The 14,201-nt window shown below is 41.1% G+C and overlaps 1 protein-coding gene across 1 annotated transcript in view; it reads left to right on the top strand.

Annotated features, from left to right (window-relative positions):
- Positions 1-14,201, top strand: part of MDGA2 (MAM domain containing glycosylphosphatidylinositol anchor 2) — a 624,733-nt gene that overhangs the window by 479,262 nt on the left and 131,270 nt on the right. The window contains exon 9 of the mRNA XM_081938341.1: positions 7,294-7,563. Within this exon, the coding sequence (XP_081794467.1) occupies positions 7,294-7,563 (270 nt within the window). The remainder of the gene's footprint in view (positions 1-7,293; positions 7,564-14,201) is intronic.

The raw sequence follows: 14,201 nt of genomic DNA, 5'->3' as shown, positions 1-14,201 counted from the left end.
GCCTCAGCGCGGAGAGCTGCGACGTATTTGGTGATTGTTTGGCCCTCTTTTTGTATACAGCGGCGGAAATACTGCCGCCGGGCGAAGCGAGATGGCGCGGGCTCGTAATGGTGTTTCAGGCGAGTCATTAGGTCGTCCCACGGCAGCGAGTGGGCAGGTTCTGGCGCAGCAAGAGCCCGTGCTGTGGCGAACATCTCTGGCCCGCAATAATTAAGGAAGATGCCGCGTTTCCTCTCCTGTGAGAGGCTGACGAGGTCATGGGCTATGAGGAAGCACTCGAATCTTTCGAGAAACGCTTCCCAAGCCTCAGCCTCTGGCCGGAATGGCGAAAAAGCGGCGTTAGAAGCCATCGGTGGCATGGTGTGGGGTTCCACGTCGCCCGTCCTCGTCGCCAGTGTTGTAGCCGGTCACTGAGGAGACTGAGTCAGAATATAATGCAACACGTTTATTAACAAGAGAACTGACAGGAACCAACAAACTAAAGCCGTCTGACAGCTATTTATACAACGAGCTGTCAGACGACGAACCAATAGGGACAACGGAATTCTCCCGCCGGCTAGCCGGCGCGCCTGAGCCAATCAGAGGGCTTCTCCACTCGCCTGCCCTCTGCTGGCCAGGTCCGCCGGTACACAACACCTTCATTCATAAGAGATAATTCAAGAGATATATAACAAGAATAGCAATAGCAATAGCAAAATAGCACTTAGACTTATATACAGTTTCATAGTGCTTTCACAGCTCTCTCTAAGCGGTTTACAGAGTCAGCATATTGCCCCCAACAATCTGGTCCTCATTTCACCCATTTCGGAAAGATGGACGGCTGAATCTAAAGCTAAGAAGGAAACAAAAAGACAGAACATATCCCCTCCAACAGCTGATACAGATAAAAGGGGATTATCAGCAAACAATCAGAAAATAGTACTTTAATCAAGGAATTAACAAGAGTAAAAACCACACCCCACAACACGGGCAGGGCAATATAAACAGGGAGAAAACACCGTACTCCTTAGAAGGTAAAGATAAGGGTTCCCCTCGCACATATGTGCTACTCGTTCCCGACTCTAGCGCTGTCCAAAGATGTCTCCATGGTCATGTGGTTGACATGACTAAACACCAAATGCATACGGAACGCTGTTACCTTGACACCAAAGGTGGTCCCCTTTTTTCTATTTGCATTTTTACATGCTTTCGAACTGCTAGGCTGGCAGAAACTGGGACAAGTAACGGGAGCTCACTCCATTACACGGCACTAGGGATTTGAACCGCCAAACTGCCAGCCCATCTGATCGACAAGCTCAGCATCTTGGCCATTGAGCCACCGCATCCCTATACCATACTCTTTACACTTACGCTGTTACAAAATTTCATAATGAAACATGTGCCAGCAAACAACCAAACTCAGAGAGTACCAAGGACCTCTCTACATACCACTATAGTATTTTAGACTGAATAGCTGCTGGTAAGCCTATATTCTTCTACCACCAGAAACTTTTTGAAAAGGAGATTATTTAGTCATCCAAATTATTCTGGATGACCAATCTTATATATTAGTGCTTTTAACTGTAACCAGTAGATTAAAAACAAATGATTTGCTGTCTTTTGCACTTCTTCATTTGTCTTCTGGTAGATTGTTCCTGAGAACCACATAAACTACAATTTATTTACTTTCTTTGTACTTGTTCAGTTTGAGACATTTCTGATTATTTACTTTAGGTCTTTGTTTCTCTGTAGTAAGTATAAATCATAGGTCCTGGACAGAATGAATGGCTTTTTGTGGTGTGTTAATACGAGAAGCAAGTACACAGCTGAAATGATTAATCAGGATATAGCAAAAGGTAGTATTTATAGCTCCATTATTATATAATAGGATACAGTGAATGAATCTATTGTATGTATTTTATGCTGCTGAAATGCAATCTGGAGTGCTCTAGATGTTGGAAGATTGTCCAAGATTACAGTTGTAATTCGGAACTATCAAGATTATTGCATGGGCCACTGGTAAGTGGAAGGTATTAGAATCCTGATGAATGTTTGTCAAGTTATCCTATCCATGAGCCCAAGATTTCATCCATGATGGAGATTATATTTTTGAGACATTGGGGAAATGTTTCTCTATAAAAATCTTGGTGAGCTATGGGACTGTATGAGACTAAAGGGCTGAACTGAAGCATTGATCTGAAGAGGCAAGTGTGAGTGAATGCAAAGTGAAAATTTGTGCAGTAATATTATGGATTCTATTGAGCAGTGTAGTAGGCTAGAATTGGAGCTCTCCTCTCACAGTCAGGAGGTTGTGAGTTCGATCCTAGGTAGTGGCAGATATTTCTCTCTCTGGGTGCAGTGGTTTATTGTCTGCTGCAAACTCTGTGTAGGTGTCAGGAAGGACAACTAAAGTCTTGAACTCCTTTCAGTTGCCTGATTACAACCCAATGAAAGAGATTACAGGGTGGTGTTTTTTTAAAGGATTCTAATGGCTCAAAGTCCATCTTATGAGGAACTATCCTTGCAAATATAGATAAGGAAGATTCTATGGAGGTGCAAATAAATAAGTATTCCTGGAGACAGGAGCCATTTTAGAGCTGCCAGGCCCAATCACTTTATTTATTTGAGATTTGGACCTCAGAATTTTGCAAGCCACAGAATCCCCTATGAAGGACATTTGGACTTTAAAGAATAGGAAGAGCAATGATGCCTTTGAACTTTGGGGGTTGGAGAAGACTCCCGAGAGTCTAGTGGACCGCCAAGAAAATAAATGGATGGATCATTGAACAAATCAACTCAGAGGTACAAATGACCAGACTCAAGTTATCCTATTTCAGAAACATTATGCAGCGACTCAGCCCTCTGGAAAAGGCTCTAATGCTCGGAAGAAAAAGAAGAAAAGCACCAGCAGCAGCAAGGTGGATGAGTACATCATTAAGTGACTTGAAAGGACTGGTTAGATATAGATTGTAGTGGAGTAAATCTATCTATGGGGTCAACACACTAATAAAAATAAGTGATATTACTTGTTTGCAATGCACTTTTAGAAAAATCAGTCAGTTGTGTATGAAAGGCTGTGAAATTATTCATTGCGCTTTGTAGGAAATGATGAGAGGGAGGGAGGGAGAGAGAGAGGCAGAGGAATATTACATTATCACTGTGCTGAAATCAGTCTTGCAGATTCTCTCTCTCTCTCTCTCTCTCTCTCTCTCTCTTTCTCTCCCTCCCTCCCTCCCTCCCTCCCTCCCTCCCTCTCTCTCTCTCTCCTGCAAATGTGCTTTTCTTTTTCTCAGGGTGATTGAGAGTTTCTGTCAAATCTCTCTTGTTAGCATTTTTGAGCTGACTATTGCTGGAGATGGAAGATGCTACTGCAGCTGCCTTTTTTTTTTTTTTGCTATTATCCCATCTTTCCATCATTTTGAAGTCTGCATTTCTGTCTGAAAAAGGAATAATTTTTTTCTTGGGTTTTCAACAGAAGTGAGAAAACCCAGCGAAATTCGAAGAAACAGATCACAAGATACATTCTCATCACCCTGGATGAAGCAAAATAAGCATGTGCTTAGAGCACCAAGGGAAAGGGGGCGCCACAGAGTTCTTTCGCCTAGTTATCATTCAATTAACCCTTTCATTGCCACCTTCAGCTTCCGTTTTTGCATTTTTTCCTCATAACCTTCCCCTTATTTCCCATATAAAGTTTGCATTTTTCGCTACCATTTTCATTTAAAAATACATTAAAAACTGCCTTCCCCCCCCCTCTTATCCTATTTATAAGTAAATAATATTCTTATATTGCTTATTGTTATTTATTGTCGAATGTTTTTTAGGTTTATATTTGATATAGTTGTGTATAGTTCCTTAAATTGGTCTTAATCCAGCCCTGATTCCCACACAACTGTTGGCTAATTTGTAAGAATTTTAAAAGTACACCGCATTGTCATCTGGAAAAAAACAGAAGAGTTTTCTTCAAAGTGTTTGATAATTGGTAATAAAAAATAAAAAAAACTAATATATAAAAAGGAATATTTTTTTTGCATTGAATTAATTCATTTAAAAACTTGTCCAGATGTGTCCTATGCTCTTTAGTGCATCTACACTGAATCTCAACTTTCCATAAAGAGAGAAAATAAAACTGCCTAGAGAATTACTTAAAATTACTTTTTTTTTTGGTTAGATGAGGAAAGGCAAGGGAAAAAGAAAGAGAGGGAACTTTAATCAGCCTCCTCCTGAGGAATCCGAATGACCTGTAACTTCAGGCACAGTGGAAATCATCCAATCTCTTGCCTGCCATTCAAACTGGAACTTTGTGACATAACTGCAAACGTCTTTGCTTCACTGCAGGCAGAGAGGTTCTGGCCCATTAATTACTTAAAAGCAAGTAAAAATGGGGTCGGTTCAGCATCAAGAGATGGCAGGCTGACTCCCATGAAAGTTAGGCCAGAAACCTAGAGTGGCTAATATGCGTCATTTCTAAGGGGGAGGGGCTATTTGGAAATTCCACTTTCCTTGGAAATGGTAAGGCAGCTCATTTGCTCAAGTGGATAATATCTTTGCCATTGGGTAATTTTTTTTTTTTTTAAAGTATTTGAGTTGTGTTATTTATATATTTTTATGTACATCTCATTTTTCCATGTCTCGGATGTGCTAACAAAAAAAAAAAAAGTACAAACCCATATATAACATTAAAACCAGGGGTGAAATGCTACCGGTTTGGACCGGTTTGCTCGAACCAGTGGTAAAAAATGCTACCAGTTCGCCCGATCCAGTAATAAAAACAATGCTAGATTTCTAATTGCATGGCACAGCAGATCAGATGAACTGGTAGAATTTTTTTTACCATTGGTTCGAGTGAATTGGTAGTTCCGATCATCGGAGCTACAAGTTCGTCTAAACCGGTAGCATTTTTTTACGTTCCAATGATCAGCTGTGTGACAATCAGCTATGCCACACGATTTATATCTGCTAGAAAGCAGGAAATCCTGCTTCCTAGCGAATCTAAATCACACGGCACAGCTGTTCCTTTGCTGTACTACTTACCTTTGCAGACTCAGAAAAGGCTTCTTAATCCTCCTTTTTCAGCACTGTGTGGTAGTGCCTGTGGTTTGCCTGTGCGTGTGAAGAGAACCTGTAGCGAAGCGAACAGGTAGCAGACTTCAGAGCATTTCTTCCCTGATTAAAACCCTGTTAAATAGCATTCTGTGATTGGCATCTGAACTGGTCTGTTCATTGAGTAAGAGATAAGGGTAGTGTTAGTCCTATCTTGGAATCTGGGATTAGTGAGAGAACATATTTCTGCTTCTTTGATTGGTCTCCTCATTTATTTTGGCTTAAAGTTGGTTTTCCCAATTGCACACTTAAAGCTGTTGGGATCTGTTGTAGCTTCAAGTTTGGACACTTAGTTCAATGTTAAATCCATGCTTTATTCACTTCCTTGATTCCTTTGGAATGGCTTCTGCTGCCTTCACATCATACTGTAATGCCTTCTGATGGTAATGCAATGGTTGTATTTTCCCTAGCTTTCCCTGTGAATACCAGCCTCACTGGACAACTTGATATGGCAACCAGCCAGCTGGGTTATTTAAGTTCATATTCAGCAACTTGAAATTAACCTGGAACTGAATTGATAGCAATGTTTGTGTGTGTTCTCTTCTTTCAAGTAAAGACTTCTTCAGGTTGAGTTCCATTACTGGTGATTTTATTATTTAGTTATTTAAATTTGTTATGCCCCCCCTTCCAACACTGGCTTTAAAAAAAAACCCACAAAACTGAAAAATATAAAACAACACAGATAGCCAATATTAAAACAACCACAATAAGAAACTACAACAGGTGTTTCACAAACACATTATTGTCAGATCTGGGACCAGAGCCTTAAGGGTTTTCTGTAACTGTGAAACTGGAGGGGAGGTATGTATACCTATTTCAGAGAGCAGGGTCTATGACTGAGAAAGTTCAAAGCACCTGAAGGCCAGACAAGGAATAATGGAAAAAGATCAAATTCAATTTCAGTTACTCAAAATCTTAGTTTTCACCATTTAGACCTCCATGGGTTCTTTTCTTAACAGTACACAATTAGAATGATCCAAACTCAAGAGAGACACAAAAGCACTGGATTTTGGACAGCTGATTTCTTTATATTTGATATCTTTATATAGGGTTGGGGAGATGTTTGGTTTTGTATAAAGTAACATATAAAATTGATGTGTGAATTCTTCCTATATTCAGTTCTGTTGCTATATCTATACAATGACTTTGACAATTATTACTATGATGTTATACTCTATTTATTACTATTCATTGACTATGCTGTTACTTTTCCATTACTATTATCGATACTCTATTACAATTTGCTATATGCTATGCTCTATATTAGAGGAACACGGTGGCTCAGGGGTAAGATGCTGAGCTTGTCGATCAGAAAGGTCAGCAGTTCAGCACTTCAAATCCCTAGTGGAACATAACGGAGTGAGCTCCCAGCTTACTTGTCCCAGCTTCTGCCAACCTAGCAGTTCAAAAGCATGTAAAATAGGGACCATCTTTGGTGCGAAAGTAACAGCATTCCATGCACCTTCGGCGTTTAGTCATGCCGGCCAACTGACCACGGAGACATCTTTGGACAGCACTGGTTCTTCAGCTTTGAAACAGAGATGAACACTGTGCCCTAGAGTCGACAACGACTAGCACATATGTGCGGGGGGAACCTTTACCTTTCCATGCTCTATATTACTGGTATGCATCTATGTTTCTTTTTTAAGCCTGTTCTGTCTTAAATTCCCTCTCTTTGAGATTTCTCCTTTTTCTTTTAATGGCCAGCATGTAGAGCTCTTGCACTTTTTTATGTTGTGTTCTGTTTTGCTGAGTCTCTATATTTCTTTTATTTCTTTTGGACCGACTGTCCTTCCTTTGGCTGCGGTACTTAGCTTACTGGTGGCTCCAGTAAAGCTCCAAAATATATACCTTTCTCCATTCTCCTCCCACACCTGTATCAAGGGAGCAGCTTTATTGGCAACTCTGCCATTCTATCCTGGGGAAGAGAGAGTAAAATGGGAGGGAAAGGAGACAATACAAGTGCCTTCAATTTTTTTCAAGCAACCAGCTCGTCTACATGGCCCAAATGTAACTTCAAAAAGGTTTTCAAAAGCAGCTCCATTGACTAATCTTTTGAGGTGAAATGACTGGTAAACTGATTAACTCGGGAGTTTATTTTCAGGTTTCAGTGCAAAATTAGTCAGACATGAGGGAATCAGGGCAGGAGGAGGTGTGTGTTTGCTGTATCCCCTTTTGTTCACACACACCCCACATTCTTTTCTCTTGCAGACCCACCTGCTGTTGAGCCAACGTTCCTTGAGATTCGACAAGGCCAGGGCCGAAGTATGACCATGAGCTGCCGGGTGCTGAGGGCTTACCCAACTCGGGTTTTGACTTTTGAGTGGCGATTGGGCAGCAAGCTTCTTCGGACGGGAAGATTTGATGCTCAAGACTCCACAGAGTATATCATCAGGAGCCTCTCAAGGGACAGTTATGGAAATTACAGTTGCAACATCATCAACGAGGCAGGGGCTGGCCGCTGCAGCTTTCTCGTGACAGGTAGGCCTTCTACATGCTTCCCAAGTTGGTGTTGGCACAATATGGAAGCTGAGATACCTTAGGATGCATGAGGTCCATGTATAATTCTGTAGTCAAGCAGTGCTGTCTGGTGTGTGTGTGTGTATGTGTGTGTGTCAGTGGTGGGTTGTAGGTGGTAGGCCCCAGTACGGGCGTACCGGAGCCTTCCCAGAGCACTGGATACCATTCCGGTACGGTGCTCCGGAGGGCCCACTTGCAAGCTCCTTAACTGTCTTTTAAGGCTTCCACGCTTCCACACATGCGCATGGCATGTACAGCGGCTGTGCGATGCTCCCCTGAGCAGCTGGAGCATCGCAGAAGCTCATGGAGGCAGTAAGACACATGCGCGCAGGATCCGGAACCCACCACTGGTGTGTGTGTGTGTGTGTGTGTGTGTGTTTAGGGAAAGAGAAGGAAAAAGAGCAAAATAAACCTTTCTCTGTATAAAACTATTCTATGTTGGCTATGTTTGTAAGTCCGTGCAACATCTCCATTTCTGGAGACCAAAGCTGCTATTACTATCAAAACATTAAAACATTTGGTCTTTCTTTTAATATCACCCTGGTGTTCAGCAGTTCAGTTTAAATTCATGCAATGCATTTTATCCAAAGCGGTTAAAAACTATTAATAACTGCATTTGCAGAACGGATGTTGTATACGCTCGGTTGGTTTTCATCTTTTTGTGTGCATGATTTAGCATGTTATCTGCACCCATCACATTTCACTGATTTATTGAATGGTTGATTGACTGATTGATTATACATCATCATGTCAATGTTGATACTTAATGAGTCACATAAATAAACTTCTTTCAGGGTGATCTGATCTTTCTGATCTCTCAATGGTGCACCAAGTGCTGTAATAATTAAGCCCCATCGATCTTGACGATGGTTGTCTTCTCTTTCTCTTTCCTTCCATCCTACCAGCTACATCTTTTTATAATGTGTCCAGAATAATGATAATTTGATAATGGTCACATGTGGGGGAAAAAAGTTAATTCAAGTTGAATATGGTAAACGACTCCACCCTTTCTCTTCCCTTAAAAATGGTGAGTGATGTTTTTTTTTTTTTTAAAGAGCAGTACATTTATTCCACTCCTGTCTGGGGCTGATCTGGCTCCTCTATTCAAATCCAGCTATTATGATGAACAAGGAAAATATTTCACTAATCTATAATATATGCATGTCTGCTATTCTTCCTCCTCTGCTCCCTTCTTCGTCTGCTTTATGTATTTATTATTCTGTGCACCATCTGCTAGTAGATCCTTTGGGGTCAGTTTACTATTTTAAACAATCATTCCCTTGTGACAAAGTTTATAATTGTTGTCCTTCATAGTATGATCCATGAAGATTTTAGTTCATCTGTCTCCTCTATATTTTGGTCATCTATTAAATGACATTATTATTAAAGAATCTAAATGAAGATTAATTTCAGTGTTCTGTCTGACTGTGTATAACACTTGAGTGTATTAATTTAGCACTTAAGGATACCTTCAAGAGCAGCAACATAATCTACCATTTATTTCATCCTATTTCCAACAAACATGTCAATTCATTTGGAATACCTTCATTTTTGGGGTTTGTTGTCCCAGTGATATTTTATTTTACTTCTTTCAGTGCAATGCAGATTCAAAAAAAATATTCAAATATATTCTATTAAACTCTTTCTCCAACTAAGTGTCTTTGATTTTATTTTAGAGCAGAACAGAATAGAATAGAATAATGGAAGGGACTTTGGAGGTCTTCTAGTCCAATTCCCTGCTTAGGCAGGAAATCTTACATCATTTCAGACAAATGGTTATCCAACATCTTCTTAAAAACGTCCAGTGTTGGAGCATTCACAGCTCCTGGATGCAAGTTGTTCCACTGATTAATTGTTCTGTCAGGAAATTTATCCTTAGTTCTATGTTGCTTCTCTCCTATTGCTTCTTGTCCTGCCCTCAGCTGCTTTGGGGAATAGCTTGACTGACTCTTCTTTGTGGCAACTCCTGAGATATTTGAATATGGCTGTCATGTCATCCCTAATCTTTCTTTTCATTAAACTAGACTTATCCAATTCCAGCAACAGTTCTTCATATGTTTTAGCCTCAAGTCCCCTAATCATCTTTGTTGCTCTTGTCTGTACACTTTCTAGAGTATCAACCTCTTTTCTACATCCTGGTGACCAAAACTGAATGCAGTGTTCCAAATGTGGCCTTACCAAGGCACTATAAAGTGGTATTAACACTTCATGTGATCTTGATTCTATCCCTCTGTTGATGCAGCCTAGAATTATATTCACTTTTTTGGCTTTTACATTGCCTTCCCTTACTTAAAATACAAATGTAGCTATAGAACATGCTTAATGTCTTAACCTATGCCCAAATATTCCCAAAAGTAAATTCAAATATTACTTCCATGCTGTCTCCTGGGGTTCATTCTCATGAGCCCAGTCAGATTTCTACTTCTATAGCAACTATGATTCCCTCATAGCTTAAAACTAAGCATTCAGTTACTAAATTTAATATAACCGAGAAGAGCACCTTAAGGCTATATATTTAGCTTCTCTTTGTACATTGTACAAGTTTTCAATACTCTAAATATTCTGATATGTATTTTCTTCAGGTTATGTCATCCAAACAGAAGCATCAGACGATGCTTATCTTAATTCTTGTTTCAACAGCTACTCTGTACTATTCCCATCCTCTATACGACATCTATGAGGGTGAACTGCTTTGTAACATGATAATAAAGAAGGGAGCATTGATCTCATGTTTTTATATGAAGGCAGATCTTATCCTGTTACATTTTTAACAATATCTTATTTTAAGTCTTATACTTGAGAGCCATGATGGCACAGTGGTTAAAATGCAGTATTGCAGGCTAATTCTGCTGACTGCCAGAAGTTCGATTCTCAATGACTCAAGGTTGACTCATCCTTCTGTCCTTCCAAAGTCAGTAATATGAGAATCCAGATCAATGATGGCTAACCTTTTCCGGACCAAGTGACCAAAGCATGTGCATGCACACGAACCCCCAAAATACAATGCACTTGCGACCCTTGTGCATGTGCCCTGTATGTATGCATCCCCCTGCATGCACCCCTCCTGCATGCATGGAAGAGACCCAAAGATCAACTGGCCAGCGGGAGGCTCACACCCATGCGCAGAGGAGCTGAACTGGGGGCAGTGGCACACGTGCCTACAGAGAGAGCCATACGTTCTCCACCACTGATGTAGATTGTTGGGGGGCAATATACTGTAAACCACTTAGCTCTCTGTAAACACTATGAAGCGCTATATAAGTCTAAATGACATTGCTATTGCTAAACCTTCTCCAGATATTTAGTCAAAATAAGGCATTTAATTGTATTTAAAAAACATGGGGTAATGCATACTAGCTTTATCTCCTCTTTTTTCCATATTCACTGTATTGGGGAATTTTTAAATGGTCATATAAAATCATTAACCTGACTAGAACTTGAATTAATCTCAGATGTCTGAGAAAGTAATCCAAGATTATCTTGAGTCAATTCAGTTTACACTGCGTGTTCTTTCAGCTGACTTTGTTGACAATAATAAGTTGACAATTAAGTTAAAATGCAGGAAAAGTGCAATGAGCATTTTAACCACATCTTCTTTAAATGCAAAAGCATACTAAGAATCTGACATGGCTCATCTTTGCAAATAAATTGTATTTTCTTGTGAAGACAGATGCATTAATTGCCCTGTAAATCTCTCTTGTCCATTGATGACATCTCTGTAAAGGAAGATTTGTCTGCAAGTTATTAGCTTCCATTTTTCAGGGTAAATGAAAGATTCTGGCTATAAACTGGTAGGAGAAGTGACATATTTTATGCGGATCTGAAGTTTCAATGCATTATTTTCTTTTTTTCTGAGCATAGCACAGCACCATTATATCTTCCTCCCTAAACCATGAAACTGTCACCTTCAACACTGGAAAGCCACTTGTCTGGAATGGCATAGTGTCTTCTGCTTGAGCAAGGGGTTGGACTAGAAGACCTCCAAGGTCCCTTTGAACTCTGTTATTAAGACTGTTAAACATTATTTTAAGATGTACTTATTTAGTTCAAAGTTTTCAAAGTTTACCTTTAATAAGCACCAATTTGCCCAGTCATTTTGTCATGTCAAAGCTGCCATAATGTAACTTTGGGGGCAAGCAAAAATATATATTTTACAGAAATGCACAAATATTTCTTTACATTTCAGGTGCCTTATTGAAGCCACTCTTTGCCTTCAAGAGTTTTATCTTAAAGGAAAATCAGAAGGGCCAACATTCTTGAGTTAAGGCCACACTTGATCTTTAAATGGTGCACCATAGTAATATTTCAAAAATCAGCAAGAATCAGGTCAACACAGTGAAAGTAGGAATGTCAAGTTGAATTTAAATTTAAGCCTGGATTTAAAACCATTAGGGTTTAAAAATCACGCTCCACATATTTAATTGATTTGCCTTTGTAATATAAAAATTATGATTTGCAGCAAATTCTGTAGGAGCTCTGTGGGGTTTATGTAAGGCTTTGGGGATCCACATATGTCTATAGGGCTACAGATGGTGTATCTCTGTGATAAACATTTTTGATATGGAGGTTGCATAATTTAGCCTACTCCAACAGAGAAAAATTAGCAGAAATGGGGATTTCAGCTTCTAGAAAGCCCCAGCCAAACAGTCATGACTGAAAATTCTTGGAGTTGAAATCCATGTCTGGTGCCCAGACTGAGGAAAGTGGATAGATTCTACCTCCTATTAAAGTTAATTTATGTCTGTAGTCATCTAGGTGTCAAGGAAGCATTCATTCATTCATTCATCCCCCAGCTCTAAACTACTTCTATTAACCAAGAAACAGATTTTTTTTAAATTCCTTATTTATATTAGGTGGAGAACACGTGTCCCTGCCAAAAATAAAATTTTCAGCTAAAGAAAAGAATATAGTTTACAGCAGGGGTGTCAAACTCGATTTCATTGAGGGCCACATCAGGGCTGTGTCTGGCATGGCCAGTTCAACACCTTGTGTCTATGGTGTTCTGAGCCTTCTGTCAGTGAAAATGGGCTGTTGAGCTCTACTTTTTGGTGCAACAGCCTCCTGCAACCATCTGCCAATGAAAACGGAGCTCGGGAGGGCTGCGCATGGCCCTTGCAAGCTCCATTTTCAGCTGTTATTGCCTCCTGCAATTCTCTCGGGCCTCCCGAACTCCATTTTCTCTGGCAGAGGCACCTTGGGCCAGTCCTATACTGTTTACAGGGCAGCCCCAAAAGCCAGATGTAAGCAGCGCACAGGCCCTGAGCTTGACACCCCTGATTTAGAGAAACATTAGCTATTTCAAATATGATGAATGTCAATAGGCACTTCAGGTGTAGCTGCCTCAAAGGATTTGCTTTTTTTACAAAATAACACACATACACACACCAAAGTAGGTTTTGTACAATACCCTAAGACCATGATGGTGAACCTATGGCACGCAAGCCACAGGTGGCACACGGAGCCATTTGTCAGGGTGTGCGAGGCATTGCCCTGTCAACTGGCCAACATGCATTTGTGCTCTGGCCAGCTGACTTCGGCCTTCTTTTGAGACCGTTTTTTGTCCTCCGGAGGCTTCCTTGAAGCCTCCGGAGCACGAAAAACCGGCCCTTTGGGCAAACCAAAGTTTGGGAATGGACTTCTGGTTTGGCTGTAGGGCCTTTTTTGGCCCTTCAGGAGCCTTCGGGAGGCTTCCCTGAAGGCTCCAGAGATCAAAAACCGGCCCTACGAGCAAACCGGAAGTGACTTTTGGTTTGTCCGTAAGTCCGTTTTTCGTCCTCTGGAGCCTTCAGGGAAGCCTCCTGAAGGCTCCAGAGGTCAAAAATCAGCCCTACAGACAAACTGGAAGTCACCATTCCTGAACTTTCGGGTCCCCCTAGGTCTGTTTTTTGCCCTCTGGAGGCTTCAGGGAAGCTCCTGAGGCCTCCAGAGGGCATCTGAGGGGGGGCTGTTTTTGTCCTCCCCAGGCTTCTAGAAAGCCTCTGGAGCCTGGGGAGGACTAAAAAAGTGCCAAAAGTCGGGGGCGCTAGCTGTGCGTGCATGCGCACAGGGGGGTTGCACACATAGAATTATGGGTGTGGCACGCCCGCACATGACCCTTCTGTGCTCCCCCTGCTTTTGGCATGGGAGCAAAAAAGGTTTGCCATCACTGCCCTTAGACAAAAGTCCTCAACCTTTCCAGCTTGGTGGCCCGGTGTATGTGTGTGTGTGGGGGGGGGAGGAGTTGGTTCTGTATGAGTGGCAGGTGCATGTACACCAGTATGCACAGCTTCATTTGTGTGAGCGGAGCTTTGCACTGTTGACATGAGTGGAGCTGTGCAGGCACAGGCGCTCACCCACCATTCAGGCATTCTGGTTCCAAATAGGCTGCAGCCTGGGGGTTGGGGACCCCTGCCCTAAGATACCAAAAGTAAACAAAATTTAAAAATAAACCAAGTTTACAGCACAACATGAAGGCAGTTCCTTAGGTGATCTTATCAAGCATGTTGAGTTACCCTATTCATAAAATTAAGTCCAGCTTAATTTTATTGGGTTTTATTGGGAAACTGGGGATCTTGATCTTTTCTTCACCTTACCTTCCTCAATCCCTCTTTGACTCCCAC

Source organism: Natrix helvetica (genome assembly GCF_964273705.1).
Source record: "Natrix helvetica genome assembly, chromosome: 1".
In the NCBI taxonomy this organism is placed as follows: domain Eukaryota; kingdom Metazoa; phylum Chordata; class Lepidosauria; order Squamata; family Natricidae; genus Natrix; species Natrix helvetica.
The sequence above is the reverse complement of the archived record's forward strand: the minus strand, read 5'-3'. Positions and strand labels throughout refer to the sequence as shown.